This window comes from Ictalurus punctatus, chromosome 18, assembly GCF_001660625.3.
Source record: "Ictalurus punctatus breed USDA103 chromosome 18, Coco_2.0, whole genome shotgun sequence".
Classification (NCBI taxonomy): Eukaryota; Metazoa; Chordata; class Actinopteri; order Siluriformes; family Ictaluridae; genus Ictalurus; species Ictalurus punctatus.
The window spans coordinates 14,784,746-14,798,898 of NC_030433.2; the positions used below are offsets into that span (position 1 = coordinate 14,784,746).

Here is a 14,153-nt window from a genome sequence, read left to right on the forward strand (position 1 = left end):
TACTAAGGGTGCCAATATTAGTGGAGGGCACTCCACTACATATATTTTTACATTTATTTTTACAAAACAACCAAAACAAATGTACAGGATAGAACAGAAGTGAGTGAACCCCTTTGCAATATCACTTAAATGTCAAATGATTCACAATTGTACCACCTTACAGTAATTGCACTACTTCTAAGTTGAACAGTAGGGTATTTGTTCTCATGTAAAATTAAAGACTCACAGCTTAGGTTTGCTATATGAAAAATACAGGCCCCACAGTAGGAACTCAGTGCAACAAAAGTCAGTACACCTTTCATTACTGACAAAGAAATCTTTTGTTTTTTTTCAATACTTTGTATGTCCATGTTTATTTTTGATGAGAGTCCTGGGCATAGGATGAAGATACTAGTGTTGCATAAATTTCCAGAGAGATGCTCTGCCATTCTTCAGAGACAATTTTTTCAGCTGCTCTTTGCTAGTTGTATTGCTCAACTTTCTCTTTCAAATATCCCTAAGGTGTTCTTTTGAAATCAAGTCAGACGACATACTTGGGCAGGTCATAGTTTTCGCTTCTTTTTTTTTCTTTAGAAATTCTTGCATAATTTTGGCAGTGTATTTAGCATAGTTCTCATGCTGGAATATTCCTCTTCTGCCAAGCTTCTGTCAGCCAGTATTTTGATATATACACAGGCATTCATGGTACCATCTATATAATGTCATATCCACAACATATTTTGTGCTCATGCAGCCCTATCTCATCACACTCCCACCTCTGTGCTTCACTGTCAGGACTATGCATTCACTGTGGTAGTCCTGGACAGGTTCATGCCAAACATGCTGGACCCCATCTGAGCAGAACAAATGACCAAAGAATGTGCTCCCAATATTCATCAGGCTTCTTTTTGTGTTCTTTAGCGAAGTTTATTCTTGAAGTTTTGTCCTGAAGAGCAAGCAAGGGTTTTTTTCTTGGACACCATCCATAGAGGCTGACATTATTCAATGTCCTTCACACTCTCTGAGCTGTCACAGAAACTCTGATTTCCACTGATAACCACTGTGCCATGTCTGAAGCACTTGCCCGTCTGTTTTTCAGAGCTAGATATGCAAGTAGCGTACTGTCCATGGTAGTAGCCACTGCGGTTCTGATTAGTCTTACAATGACTCATTCTGTACCCCCTGATTACTGCTGCAACTGTGTTTCATCTGATTTTTAGTTGCTGACCAATCTTCCTATATCCTTTTCCATCTTTGTGAAGTCTCACAATCAGATTTTTAAATTCTTCAGGCAGTTCTTTTGCATGTGGAGCCATTATGCAGACAAGTGCTCTACTTGTTAACTTAGAAGTAATGCAGTGAGAGCTGATGAAATTTTTAATCATTTGGCATTTAAGTGACATTGCACAGGGGTGTACTCACTTCTTTTGTATACTGTACAAATCTCTGCTGCATATTCTTAAGCATAATAAAAAACAATATTAAGAAGAAGACATCACGATGGCACAGCAGGTAACTCCAGGGTCTCCAGTTTGATCCTGAGCTTAGGTTACTGTCTGTGCAGATGTTCTCCCAGTGTCTGTGTGGGTTTTTCTCTGCGTTCTCCGGTTTCCACCCACCTTCCAAAAACACACAGGTAGGTGGATAGGTTATACTAACTTTCCCTATGTGTGAACCAGTGTGTGTGTGTGTGTGTGTGTGTTACTGAAATTAAAAATATCACACCAAAGTAACTGCAATTTTTAAAAATAATTTTTAGATGTCACAGATTTTGCAGATTTTCTTAGCTCAACTCTTTCTTTTCTTCACAGCTATACTGTTTATACATCTTTATCTAAATTATTTTAGTCTTGTTTTGTATTGCGTATTCTTACAGTGGTTAGCACACTTGCCTCGTACCTCCTGGGTTGGGGGTTCGAATCCCACTTCCACCCTGTGTGTGTTGAGTTTTCATGCTCTCCCCATGCTTTGGGAGTGTCCTCCAGGTACTCTGGTGTCTTCCCCCCAGTCCAAAGACATGTGTTGTAGGCTGACTGTCATTTCCAAATTGTCCATAATGTGTATGAATGTGTGTGCAAATGTGCCTTGTAATGGCTTGCCACCTCCTCCAGGGTGTCCCCCGCTTTGTGCCCCAAAGTTCCCTGGAATAAGCTCCAGGCTCCTCTGTGACCCTGTGTAGGATAAGCGGTACAGAAGACAGATAGATAGATAGATGGATGGATGGATGGATTTTGTGACGTCCATTTTACTAGAGCTTAACGATGAATGAGGGGCGTGGTCTATCTGTGTGTGGGGCGGGTTTGTTTACATGACGTTAACATACTCTTGCACTAGTCTAGAGCTAAGTCCAGTCTGTTGTGCACGGAGAGATTCACTGAGTACTCTCTAACACTGTGAACGCTGCTGAAGCTCCACTCCACGGAAGGTAATTTAACATTTCATTTATAAATGATGCGCGTCGTGCGTTTCAGATTATGATCAGTAATCTCCAGGAGGGGAAAGATGGCGTGGTTGGTACTACACTGAGAGCCTCTCCTGTAGTATCTGATGCAATCGTTCGCTCCGGTGGGGTCATTTTACGTGGTTAGCTTTAGCTTTCTTATCTATTGAAATAATCAGAACACAAAGGAGGGTTTTTTTGTTTCGTTGTTTTTTTGTTTGTTTATATGTGCGTTTTGTATTAACGTGTATGCTGTGGCGTATAAAAATAAAGGTCGCTAGGAATCTGATAGCGACTGGTTGAATGAATGAATGAGTGAATGAATGCATCTGGTATCATTCATGCATTATTATTATTTTATTATTATCATCATCATTATTATTATTATCAGTGTGGTGTATAATGCATCGATACAATACACTGTTTATTTATATACCTTAGTAGCACAGCAGATCATTTGGATTTATAACCATGCAGCCTATAATTTCATATTATCTTAGTGAAATCTTGGTTAAATCGGATTTTAAGACTTCTTGCATCTCTTTCATCATCTTTTTAATCACAGTTCTCTTTCTTTAACCAAACACAAATGCTGCTTTGGTATATATTTGGGTCTTTGGTATTTGCTGCCAGTCCTCACAGTGTACTATACTGTATGCTCGTGTGTTGCTAATAGAAACCTTCACATTAAATTGTTTATCGGTGTCTTCTTTCTGCGTCACTCCGTCTCGACTCTCAGTAACTCAACTAACGAAGATACACACAGTTAGTTGAGAATGACTGAGTAATATAGAGATGTTGGAGTGTTTTCTGAGAGACGGATCCTGCTCAGAGTTGCATCAGCTTGAGGACACAGGGATGCCAGCTCGCAAGTGCTTTATATGGCTGTGGTATATTTATTCCGTAGCACACGGCTGACGTGTCAACATTTACTCACTCTTATAGTCCCATTTTTTGGCTGCCTTCTAGTCAGAGATGATGATGATAAGTTTTCTTTCATTTGTGTATATAATCACTTAGTCACTAGATACGTCTTAAACACTGCATTTTCTTCCATAACTCAGTGCCAAACCGAGTTTCTGCCTGGACCGTGTTTACAGTTTTGTGAGTCCTCACAGAGGCTAGCCTCCAACTGGACAGCTCATTTAGTTTATAACTATAAGCACATAATACATGAGGAATCCAGGCAAATGAATGTAGGATGCTCTTATAGTGCTACAAAGTGGCTAACAGAACATATACCCTAATCATTAATTAAAGACGGACGCATCATACTATTGATTAATTTGCCATTACTTATATCACTTATGTTATAACAGCTATAAACAGTCCTTCCCCTTACAGTGTCTAATTTTCTGTCTCTCTCTTTCTCAAAAACCCCATCTTATCATGTTATAGAGAAAACGACTAAATCCTTTCCCTTATCGGAAAAAAAAACTGCTGACACTGGGCACTCCTTCCAAAAAGTCTAAATAAACATTTCCTCAAACTCTGCCACGCATCACAACTGATAAACTGAACTTCTTTTTTTTAAAATGTCTCTTGCTTTGCTGCTAATTTCTCAGATTTTAGTGCGTATAGATGTGTGTATGATTGGGTATTTGTTTATATATATATATATATATATATATATGTATGTGTGTGTGTGTGTGTGAGAGAGAGAGAGAGTTAGCTGTTCTTATTTGTGAGTGGTTTTAATTGGGCCTTTGGTACTTAATTTCGTTCCAGCTCATGTTCATGTGTTGGAATGACTTTAAAAATCCTTGAAATATTCATCGTAGCGATTTATTATTATTATTATTGTTATTATTATTATTATTATTATTATTATTATTATTATTTTGGCCACAAATGAATATGTTGATACTATGTGAGAATGGATTGAAACCAAGAAATACTTAATCTCGTATTTTAGCATGAGCGAGAAACAAAATTCAGGTGAGTTACGTCATTATGGACACGGGAACTTAAGCGTGGTGATAAGTGATTGACGATAATATTACACTTTAATCTTGGAAGGACGCATGAAGACGCAGGAGTCACAGGAACTGTTAAAACTAATATAATTTGTTAAGTGAAATGAATTAACCGAAGGCTACGTATTACATGTTAAGCCTTAGGCTTGAGTTACAAAGTAGCAAAAATTTTGGTATGTCATGGCCACAACATAATAATCTGTGACCATGAGATACTTAGGCCTATTAAAAAATACTTATTGGTTGGAATTTTGGCTCACTTTGCTCTGTCCAAGGACCCTGGGATTGTTCCACACTCAGTTTGTCACTCTTAATCAGTTTCCATATCTTACCATCTCATTACTGGATAATAAGCTTTAGAGTTTGGAAGGGAGCATAATGGAGAGGAGATTATACAGCCCCCTAAGGACGTGTTTCTGGGTTCGTTCTCAGGAATACGTGCCTCTATGCATCTTGAATCGAATTATTACCAGAATCAGGATTACTTTCCTAACAGTAAACAGCCAAGTGTTTGTAGAATCGTGCTCAGGATCACATGCTGTCTGCATGTAGTTCGGCACCGAATGCAAATGGCACCTGTGGCTCTCTAAACATTTCCAGGCTTATTTCCCCGCATCTGATCAGCTTACGTTTTCAGTGTAACAAAATAAAATGCAAACAAAATCTCATGTGTTCTGCCACAGCACGGGGCTCACTCCGGGGCGTGCGTGTGCTCAAAAATGTCACAACCTCATATTTCTGGACGTCCTGAGTTTGTCGATGAGTTCGCTGAGCATCATTGCTATGGTCTGCTGCGTCGAGACATTACTGACCTCAATTTGGAAAGGAGTGGACTTTAAGAAAGCCCGTTCCTGTGAGGATTTAGCTAATCCTGTCATGCAGACAGACTGTATGAAGCCTGAATGGGCCTTTTATGTACAGCCATACAGTGTCTGTTTGAACCTGTGAAAACAATGAAAGTGTTTTATTTAACCACTTCTTCCTTTTTTTATGCAAAATCTACTTTCCTGAAATAACAATAATGTTGAAAGGGGAAGTTGCTGCTTTCTTTTCTTTCAGATGCAACAAGATTTTTTAAAAAAAATTTTCAGATAGTGATGGTGTAATCTAATGTAGAAGAAGGAACCAAAACAAAATATTTGACACAGAGGCTCCTGTTTAAAAAAACAAAAAACAAAAGTTTAGCCGGTTGTTATTTACATAATCAGCTTAAGGTGCATTGCGGGATTTATTTTGAACAAAGCTCATCAGTGAGTCACTCCACAAACTCGCCTCCTCTTTTTGTTTACATGCCAGCCTCGTTTACTCAAAACGCGCATCTGAGTCTGTACTGGCCATTTGTTTTCTATTCAGACTTCTTTTCTTCAACATACCTGAGTTGTAGGTTAAAATATTCACTATCGTAGAGTGCATGCTTGTAGCTAATGGACCATTAGCAAAAGGTATATCGGATAAATCCAAAAAAGGCTTCAGTGTAAAGGGCCATTGGTGGGTATCGTTAGTTAATTAGGATAATTTGGTGTATTTATGGAGATCATCATTGACACTGTGGCACAGTTATTCAAGCCCACTTGCATATCAGAATGAAGGCCTCGTGGAGAGCATAAGAAAGAGATTAGCGCCGCTGTGTCCTAGTGACGCATTGTGGCACAACTAGTAGCCACCCACTGTATTCCCAATGCAGAACAGTCGTACCCTTGCGAGAGCCTCACACACGCCGGATGATTACTGCCCAGAGACTCCTACTGAAAAGAATTTCTAAAGACTGTGGGTTCACTTTGCACTCCCTAACCCTGAACCTTGAACGAAATCTTTTAAAAAAACAAACTACAGGCTGATAAACTAGCGAGCTTTTTATTAAATATTATGTGAGCTGTTTGGATTCCCCATGGCTGCTTTTCTCACTAAAGCAAGCAGAGCCAGTGAGCAGTGAATGAAGGCAGTCATTGTACGTGTTGTCTGAAGTCCAAGTGGTGACTTTAAGCGCTGAGCTCTTGCCTGCACCAATTTTGCTTGAACCGTAAAGTTTCTCCAGGTTCTCTGCCAAGATAAACAGTATATCGTGCAGATAAAAGGGTCTATTTCAGCCTCTCTATTGTATGCCGAATTACAGGGATGTTTTCGTTGCTTTTTTCACCAAATTCCTTCTTTGTCCCACCTGTCTTTGATGTACAAAAGCAGAGTACAGACGCGGTACTGTACGAGACAAACTGTTTAAGTTTTCACATCCGTACCATGAAACAGGTCATGTTAAGTTTTTGTCTACATGACCCCTATATTTTTAGTAGGAAATCCAATTTTTGGAAATGTCAGACTTGTTTGTATATCTACATAGTATCTGTGTAGTCCCACCCATTCTCTCTCTCTCTCTCTCTCTCTCTCTCTCTCTCTCTCTCAAAAAAAAAAAGAATATGTCTTCGAATAGGACTTTCAAGATCTTGGTGAAAATTCTATTCCCAAAATCCACAAGCTGGTGTTAGTTGCTTATGAACTGTGTTTCAGGTGAACGTTAAAGGAATGACGCATGAATAAGGAGTGTTGCTATTGCAAATCGTCCCTGACCACGCCCACGCTGAAATAAAAATAATACGCTGTATGGCTGTTGTAAATATCAGCACCAGGAACATGATGTCCTTGGTAAGGAACTAGGCACTCTCGCTCTTGTATCAATATTAGTAAAGCCTCAAGATACGCAATCAGACAGCTGTATTGACTGGCTCCTGTTCACATTGCCCATCCTTGAGCTTCTCTATAAAAAAGGATCACTTCTGCCTTCCTTGCTTGATGTTATCGCTGTATAGTGAGCGTTTTAACTGATAGCAATATGGAGGTCTGATGTAAATGTGGGTGTAAATGCGGTTCCAGCTGGGCAAATATCCAGGTGAAAATGTACACCGTGTAGTGGAGGCTGTCATTGTTTCAGGCTACTCGGATGACACTGCAAATGCAATTATTAAAGCTTTGTGAATGTGATGTAAGAGTATTATTTGTCATTATGGGGAAAAAAGGGATGTTTGACAAATGAATGATACTATAAATACAGTATACTAATGCAATTATTATCCTCGGGTTATAACAGCAATGGTTTGAGTTTGGTTAATGTATCAAATGTGCCAAGGAATGTGATACAGTCAGTATTGTCTTCCTGCTCTAATTAAAAAAATATTAGGAAAGGATTTTACGCTATTCTGTACGACTGCAGTTTGGCAAAACATTGAGGCTGGAATTCTGAGGACGCTCAGACTGGAATTAGTGACACTGCTCATTCAGTCTTGTGACGACTAGATCCTTTGTGCGAAGGGGAAAAAATGGAATGCCGCATGAATCATTCAGCAAATGATTGGCAGTTCTCGCACACGCCTACACACACCCACTCTATCTGTTTCATTCCTCATTCATAGGTGAGTGGAAACAAAACAAGCTTCTCTGCTGCTGCTGACATTTATTCACGTTGACAAACCCCGAAACGTCTCGACTCCATTCATCTACAAGCAGCCATGGTGGACAAACTGGCCTCTGTAGGACGCATGCTGTTGCGGCGCCGTGTTCTGGACTGTTCCAGCGTGGAGACCCGCTTCGCCCGCTGCCTCTCCACTCTGGATCTGGTGGCTCTGGGTGTGGGCTCTACACTCGGTGCTGGCGTCTATGTGTTGGCTGGAGAGGTAGCAAGAGAGAAGGCAGGTCCCGCTATTGTCTTGTGTTTCCTGGTGGCAGCCCTGTCGTCCATGCTGGCAGGACTTTGCTATGCAGAGTTTGGGGCTCGAGTGCCAAAGACGGGCTCGGCTTACCTGTACAGCTACGTGACTGTGGGAGAAATCTGGGCTTTCATTACTGGCTGGAACCTCATCCTGTCTTATGTCATCGGTGAGTTGTGTGACTGGCCTTGTATTGATATTTGAGACATTTGACATTTGACGATGGAGGTAATGAGGCTTCTTGTGATCTTCAGGTACAGCAAGTGTTGCTCGAGCTTGGAGCTCCACCTTTGATAACCTGATAGAGCAGCGAATCTCGACCTTCTTCAGGTCCGTCATGTCCATGAAGGTCCCAGGCAATGTGCTTGCTGAGTACCCAGACCTGTTCGCTCTCGTTCTCATTCTGCTGCTGACTGGTGAGCAAACTATTAATGTCGACACATAGATCATTTTTCACGCATGCAGAATGTTACACAAGAGAAAGCGTTTCATTCATTGTTTCATTTTTAGGTCTACTTGCGTTTGGTGTGAATGAGTCTGCTCTCGTCAACAAAATCTTCACTGGAATCAACTTGGTGGTGTTGGGATTTGTTATGATCTCAGGCTTCGTGAAAGGAAATACAGCAAACTGGAATCTCACAAAGGATGACTTTGTCAATGATACCAACATTACAGCACCAGAGTGAGTTATATTTTAACATTTCATTTCTCATGTTGGATGTGTGATGTATACGCCTGTGGTGGTAAGACGTGTTCTGATATCCTCAGATATGTTTTGAAATCTTTTGGAGATGGTGGTTTTGCACCATTTGGCTTCAGAGGCATCTTGGCTGGTGCGGCCACCTGTTTCTACGCCTTTGTGGGTTTCGACTGCATCGCAACTACAAGTGAGTCCTCATAATCCTCCTGTTGTTCCCCTGTGTTGTGTCTGAGTACTGTTTAGTTTATTGAATGCCATGACTGATGTGTTAAATCTGAACCCATTTTCTGTAGGTGAGGAAGCCAAGAACCCAATGCGCTCCATCCCTGTGGGCATTGTTGTCTCTCTGCTCATCTGCTTCTTCGCCTATTTTGGTGTGTCCGCCGCACTCACACTAATGATGCCATATTACAAACTCAATACCCAGAGCCCTTTGCCTGAGGCCTTCAGCTATGTGGGCTGGGCACCAGCACGATACATAGTGGCTGTGGGTTCGCTCTGCGCCCTTTCTACCAGGTAAGACGATCAGGGAGTTAGAAAAGAACTTTGTTGGTATGGATATTTGTTTTGAAGTGAATGTGTTGTTATGTGGGAATTTGATGAAGAGAGCTGGCAAGTAAATGAGTCTTACAACGTGTGTCCATACATTTGAATCAAGAGCATATCTGGGCTGAGTTAAGTGATCACGATAGCATTACATGAAACACTCTCTCTGCCAGTGAAGATGATGTTAACTTTACAGTGCTGTGGAGAAACTGGGCGTGAAGACATGTTTGAACAGTTGAACAGTTTTGCTTATAGACAGCGAGAACAGCAGAAAAATTCTTCTGACCCAGTGAAGTCCAATACAGTGTTTGTCTCTCATCCTTCAGTCTGCTGGGCTCCATGTTTCCCATGCCACGTGTAATCTACGCCATGGCCGAGGACGGGCTGCTGTTTCGCTTTCTCTCCAGCATAAACAAGCGCACCAAAACCCCGCTCCTGGCCACGGCCGTGTCTGGCTTCGTAGCCGGTGAGAAAAGCTCTTTGCTTGAGAGTTTGTACAATGTAGGACTGGGCAAGATGATATAATATTATCACAATGACATTGTGATAAATTGTCAAATTTCCCATCCGTCCAGGATTTTGTGATTTCGCGATCACAGAAATAAATGTATTTTCGCAGATTTGGGCCAAGACGCGCCATGTGACGTCATAACAACGCGCTTTCAGCCAAAGTCCTCTTCGATTTGCTTGCGCCGAACATGATTACAGCTAAAAGGTCTCATTTACCAACAAACATGACTGTGAAAGACCTCGCAAAACAATTTCGTGCAATTGCAATTTCGTGCAATTGCAATTTCGTCAATCCAAGTAGTTTTCTGCAAAACAAAGTGCAAGTTTCTTAGATATTGAAGGTATAGAACATTTTTCTCTAGTGGACCAAAAACATTTGTTTTTTGTCATTTGTGAGTTCATAAAAATTGGGAGAAGCACGCTTCTTTACATTTTTGTAGACATTAAGTAAAATCACCACAAGCTCTGTTTTTCAAGCTTTTAGATTAAATGGCTGTTTCTCCCACTATTTGTTAACGATGCATATTAGAATAATAGAAATATGTATAATAGAAATGTCTGAGTATCGTGATAATGTTTTCATCATATCACCACCCCTAGTAGAATCATATGGCTCGCAATTAGGTAATGTACTTCTTTTATCTTTGGTAGCACTCATGGCTTTCCTGTTTGACCTGGCTGCATTGGTTGACCTCATGTCTATTGGGACATTGCTGGCCTACTCTCTGGTGGCTGTTTGTGTTCTCATTCTCAGGTATGCAAGAACTTAGATCCATTCTAAACATATTTCTTCACTCATAACGTTGTGTACGTGGAATGACTTGTTTGTGTGTGTGTAGATACCAGCCGGGAATGCTTGGCTCCTCCAGTCAGAGTGAGAAATTGGTGGAGCTGGTGGGAGGTGAGAAGGTGGCTGTGTCTGCAGACAGTGGAGATGAATATTGTCTTGATTCAGACGATCGTCTGCCCAGGGAAGAGTTCTCCTTTAAGCTACTATTGGTTCCCTCCAGGGACACCCCGACCAAAATGTCTGGAACAATCGTCTATGCTGTAACTGCGATTATCTGTAAGAACTGTGCAATTGCACACTTTTTTTTTTCTTTGCTTTATGCAACCAGTTTAGTCAGTGTAGGGCTGTGTGATGGAGCTAAATGATCACAATTATTCCTTCCTACTGCACATTAAGCCTTTCATTGACTAGTATAAGTACCTTTGAATCAAAATAAGACAGGTCGTTAGTCACTTTAATGAGTCAATCATGTTACTACAGTTTGTCTCTAAACAAATGGATGGATGGGTAGAGGGTTTGGATTGATGGAATGATGGTGGGTTTGGTTTGAAGGATAGATATATGGACGGAGGAATAGAATGAAGAGAATGCGTGGAAAAATGGGAAGATGAAAAAAGAAAGGGGAGGGTTGAATGGATGGAGGGATCGAAAGGATGAATGGAGGGATTGGATGGATAGAGTTGGGTGGAAAGGAAAAGGATGGATGGGTCAATGGAGGAGTTGGATGGCTGGAGGAAATGGATGAAGACAATGCATGGATTGATGGAAAGATGAGTAGAAGGGGTTGATTGGATGGGTGACCAAATAGATATACGGATAGGGGGATTGGATGGATGGATGGATAGATGAATAGACAGAGAGAAATCTTGCTCCATGATTATTTGTGTAGCCCAGCTTCAATGTGCTTTTTCACAAAAATACAAACAAAAAGACCAGACTAAATATAAACAAAGGTTTAATGGATTAGTATAAATTCACTGTTGGAACAGAAGTGTAATTTGATCCGGCTCATCCACAGAGAGTGTAAACCGTGTGTACTGTGTTCCCTCAGCCATGCTGATCACTGTGCTGTGTGGCGTGTTGGCCTTGTGGCTGGACGAATTGATGAACGGCCATCCTGTGTGGGTGGCCGTGTGTGCCGTTCTCACGTTGCTGTGCTTCTTCTGTGTCATCATCATCTGGAGGCAGCCCGAGAGCAAAGAAGTGCTCACCTTCAAGGTACTCATGAGATAAATAATTCTTTGTGTCAGTATATGTTCAGTATGAGTTGCTAAGCCTGATGTTTTTCTTCTGCAGGTGCCTCTTCTGCCTTGGCTGCCTCTGTTTAGTGTTTTTGTCAATATCTACCTCATGATGCAGCTGGATCTGGCCACGTGGTGCCGCTTTGCAGTTTGGATGGCTGTTGGTGAGCACACTATTTTTAACTATGTGTTTAAAATGCCATACTTGTACACTGCACATTGCACCAGTATCCTGGGTTGTTACGGTGTCACGGTTCCATGGTGTATGGATCAGACAGTTACCTCACCGTAGACATTTTAAAAATACTGATCTATTACAACCTTTTTTTTTTTTTTTTTAAACCTCATCTAGTTACTTAGTTCAGTGGTTCTCATTCGTTTCTAAATCATACAACAGCAGCCTCAGTTTCTCTGCGCAGGGAATGAAATTGCACAGAAAAACCTTTGGTTGTGTAATCACATTCTGTTGCTTCCTCTGCTGCCACTCCTAGCATGTTCGTACCTCTCTCATACACAACAGCTTTCAAACACACAGAAGAACATGGCATTGCTGAAGATATCTGCACATCCCATGATAACTTTTATTTTTGTTTGTTTGGGACAGCGCCACCGTTCCTCACAGCCATGCTCGCTTTCAGCTTATAAAAGCAACATGAAAAATACTGACCGTTTTAGAGAAGTTGTTCTCTGAAATATCAAGGCGGTGCAAAACTTATGTAACAGTGTTTCTTAACACTGTGATGGCATGAAACGGATATTTTTAGACTAGGTTGTCATAACCAGGAACATTTCTAATGTCATATCCGAACTATTTACTATACTATATGTTTTATACAGTATGATTTTTTTTTTTTGTATTCTACAGTCATTATGTACTTTATGCCTTAGAATAATGTTACACTACTTACTTTTTTATTGACCATGATTCAAAATGTTTTTCCATTTGTTGATTTAAGCTAAATATGACCGACCGTAAGTAAACCAGTACAAAAAGCTAAAGCTGCCGTCCTGAGCGTTTGCCTCTCTATCGCCATCTCTGTTTAAAACATAAAATTCCACGTTACAAAAAAATTGCAGAGTTGCTTTGTTTTTTAAACGTGGGCTGAGCGGGTGAATCTGATGGTTTGAGGTATACGTATGCGTTGTATATTAGCTCCAATACTTGTTACCAGAGGTGGTGGTGGATACGGTTTTCTTTGGAGTAGAGGCGAGTTGCTCTCTCTCATAGCTATCAGAAAATAAGTGCAATTTATCACACTGACCATAGCAAAACAAAGCAAAAAATCTACCTAGCTGAATCAAGCGAACAAGTGTGCTAAAGTTAGCTAGCTACCTACTGAGCCACTGAACTGTCTGACCTGTTCAGCAGAAAAAAAGCCATCTCTGCGCCAGTCTTCAATCCCTTCAGATCTCAGAGTTTTCGCCACCTCTCAAAAGCCATGCCGATATTTATTCACATTTTAGCGCAGGCTCTGTCACGTTCCCTTTTTGACTGCAGGCTCTCCGTAGTTCGAGGTTTCTTGGTTTTGACAACAGCTGATTCCCCAGATGTCAACGACGATTGCGCTTAGAACTAAACAGACGTCCTGATGACACGTTTAAATTCTAAGCAGCTGTTGTAAGAATAAGCTACAAACATTCCACCATCCTCAGCACTCGCGCGCACGATATAGTAGCTGGCTCTTCGTCTTTCTGTGTATGAACGTGACGTAACCACGCAAAGGTGAATGACATCAAACTGACGTTTCCCACGAAATTCGACCCGACTGCTCAAACTATAAATCATTATTATAAGCTTACAGTTGTGAATCAGGGTAAGGTAAGGAGACAGTTTTGAACACTGATTTTTTTTTTTATGTACCTGCTTGATAATTGTTTTTTGTTCAATTTTAACCAATTTTTTTTTTTTTTTCATTTTTCACTTTCATTTTTTGTTTTCAGATTTAAAAATTTTCCTTAGCTATTTTATTTCTCTTGTATCTAATACTTGTGTATTCAGTGTGCGTTATCATCCAGGCGTTCTGGGCATAGTGAGAATTTTTACAATTTACAGTGTAGGTGGGGTTCAGTATGTGTGGTATGATTTTTCAGGCATTTGCACCTAGCCATTTAGCAAACACTTCAATCCAGAGTGACTTAGATAATATGCAAAGGGTCAAAGGTAAAGAACCTATCATGTTCATACAAAGAAGTAATACAAAAGCTGAGCAATGCAACAAAAGTGCAGAGAAAATTAGAAAGAAATGTGTCCATTTCAAATTAACTTTGTCGAAAAA

General features: G+C 40.6%; 1 protein-coding gene across 2 annotated transcripts in view; it reads left to right on the forward strand.

Moving 5' to 3' along the window:
• The first annotated feature begins 2,251 nt into the window (after positions 1–2,251).
• The window catches only part of slc7a3a (solute carrier family 7 member 3a), a 14,147-nt gene continuing 2,245 nt past the window's right edge, over positions 2,252–14,153 (forward strand). Inside the window, exons 1-12 of one of the 2 annotated variants that reach the window (XM_047162013.2) lie at positions 2,310–2,404; positions 6,898–7,032; positions 7,797–8,259; positions 8,345–8,506; positions 8,601–8,772; positions 8,859–8,977; positions 9,084–9,306; positions 9,663–9,802; positions 10,498–10,600; positions 10,686–10,912; positions 11,688–11,854; positions 11,933–12,041. In XM_047162013.2, coding sequence (XP_047017969.1) covers positions 7,893–8,259; positions 8,345–8,506; positions 8,601–8,772; positions 8,859–8,977; positions 9,084–9,306; positions 9,663–9,802; positions 10,498–10,600; positions 10,686–10,912; positions 11,688–11,854; positions 11,933–12,041 — 1,789 coding nt within the window. In that variant the 5' untranslated portion in view covers positions 2,310–2,404; positions 6,898–7,032; positions 7,797–7,892. Of the gene's footprint in view, positions 2,405–6,897; positions 7,033–7,796; positions 8,260–8,344; positions 8,507–8,600; positions 8,773–8,858; positions 8,978–9,083; positions 9,307–9,662; positions 9,803–10,497; positions 10,601–10,685; positions 10,913–11,687; positions 11,855–11,932; positions 12,042–14,153 lie in introns of both variants that reach the window. The other variant, XM_017492641.3, reaches the window with a different exon arrangement.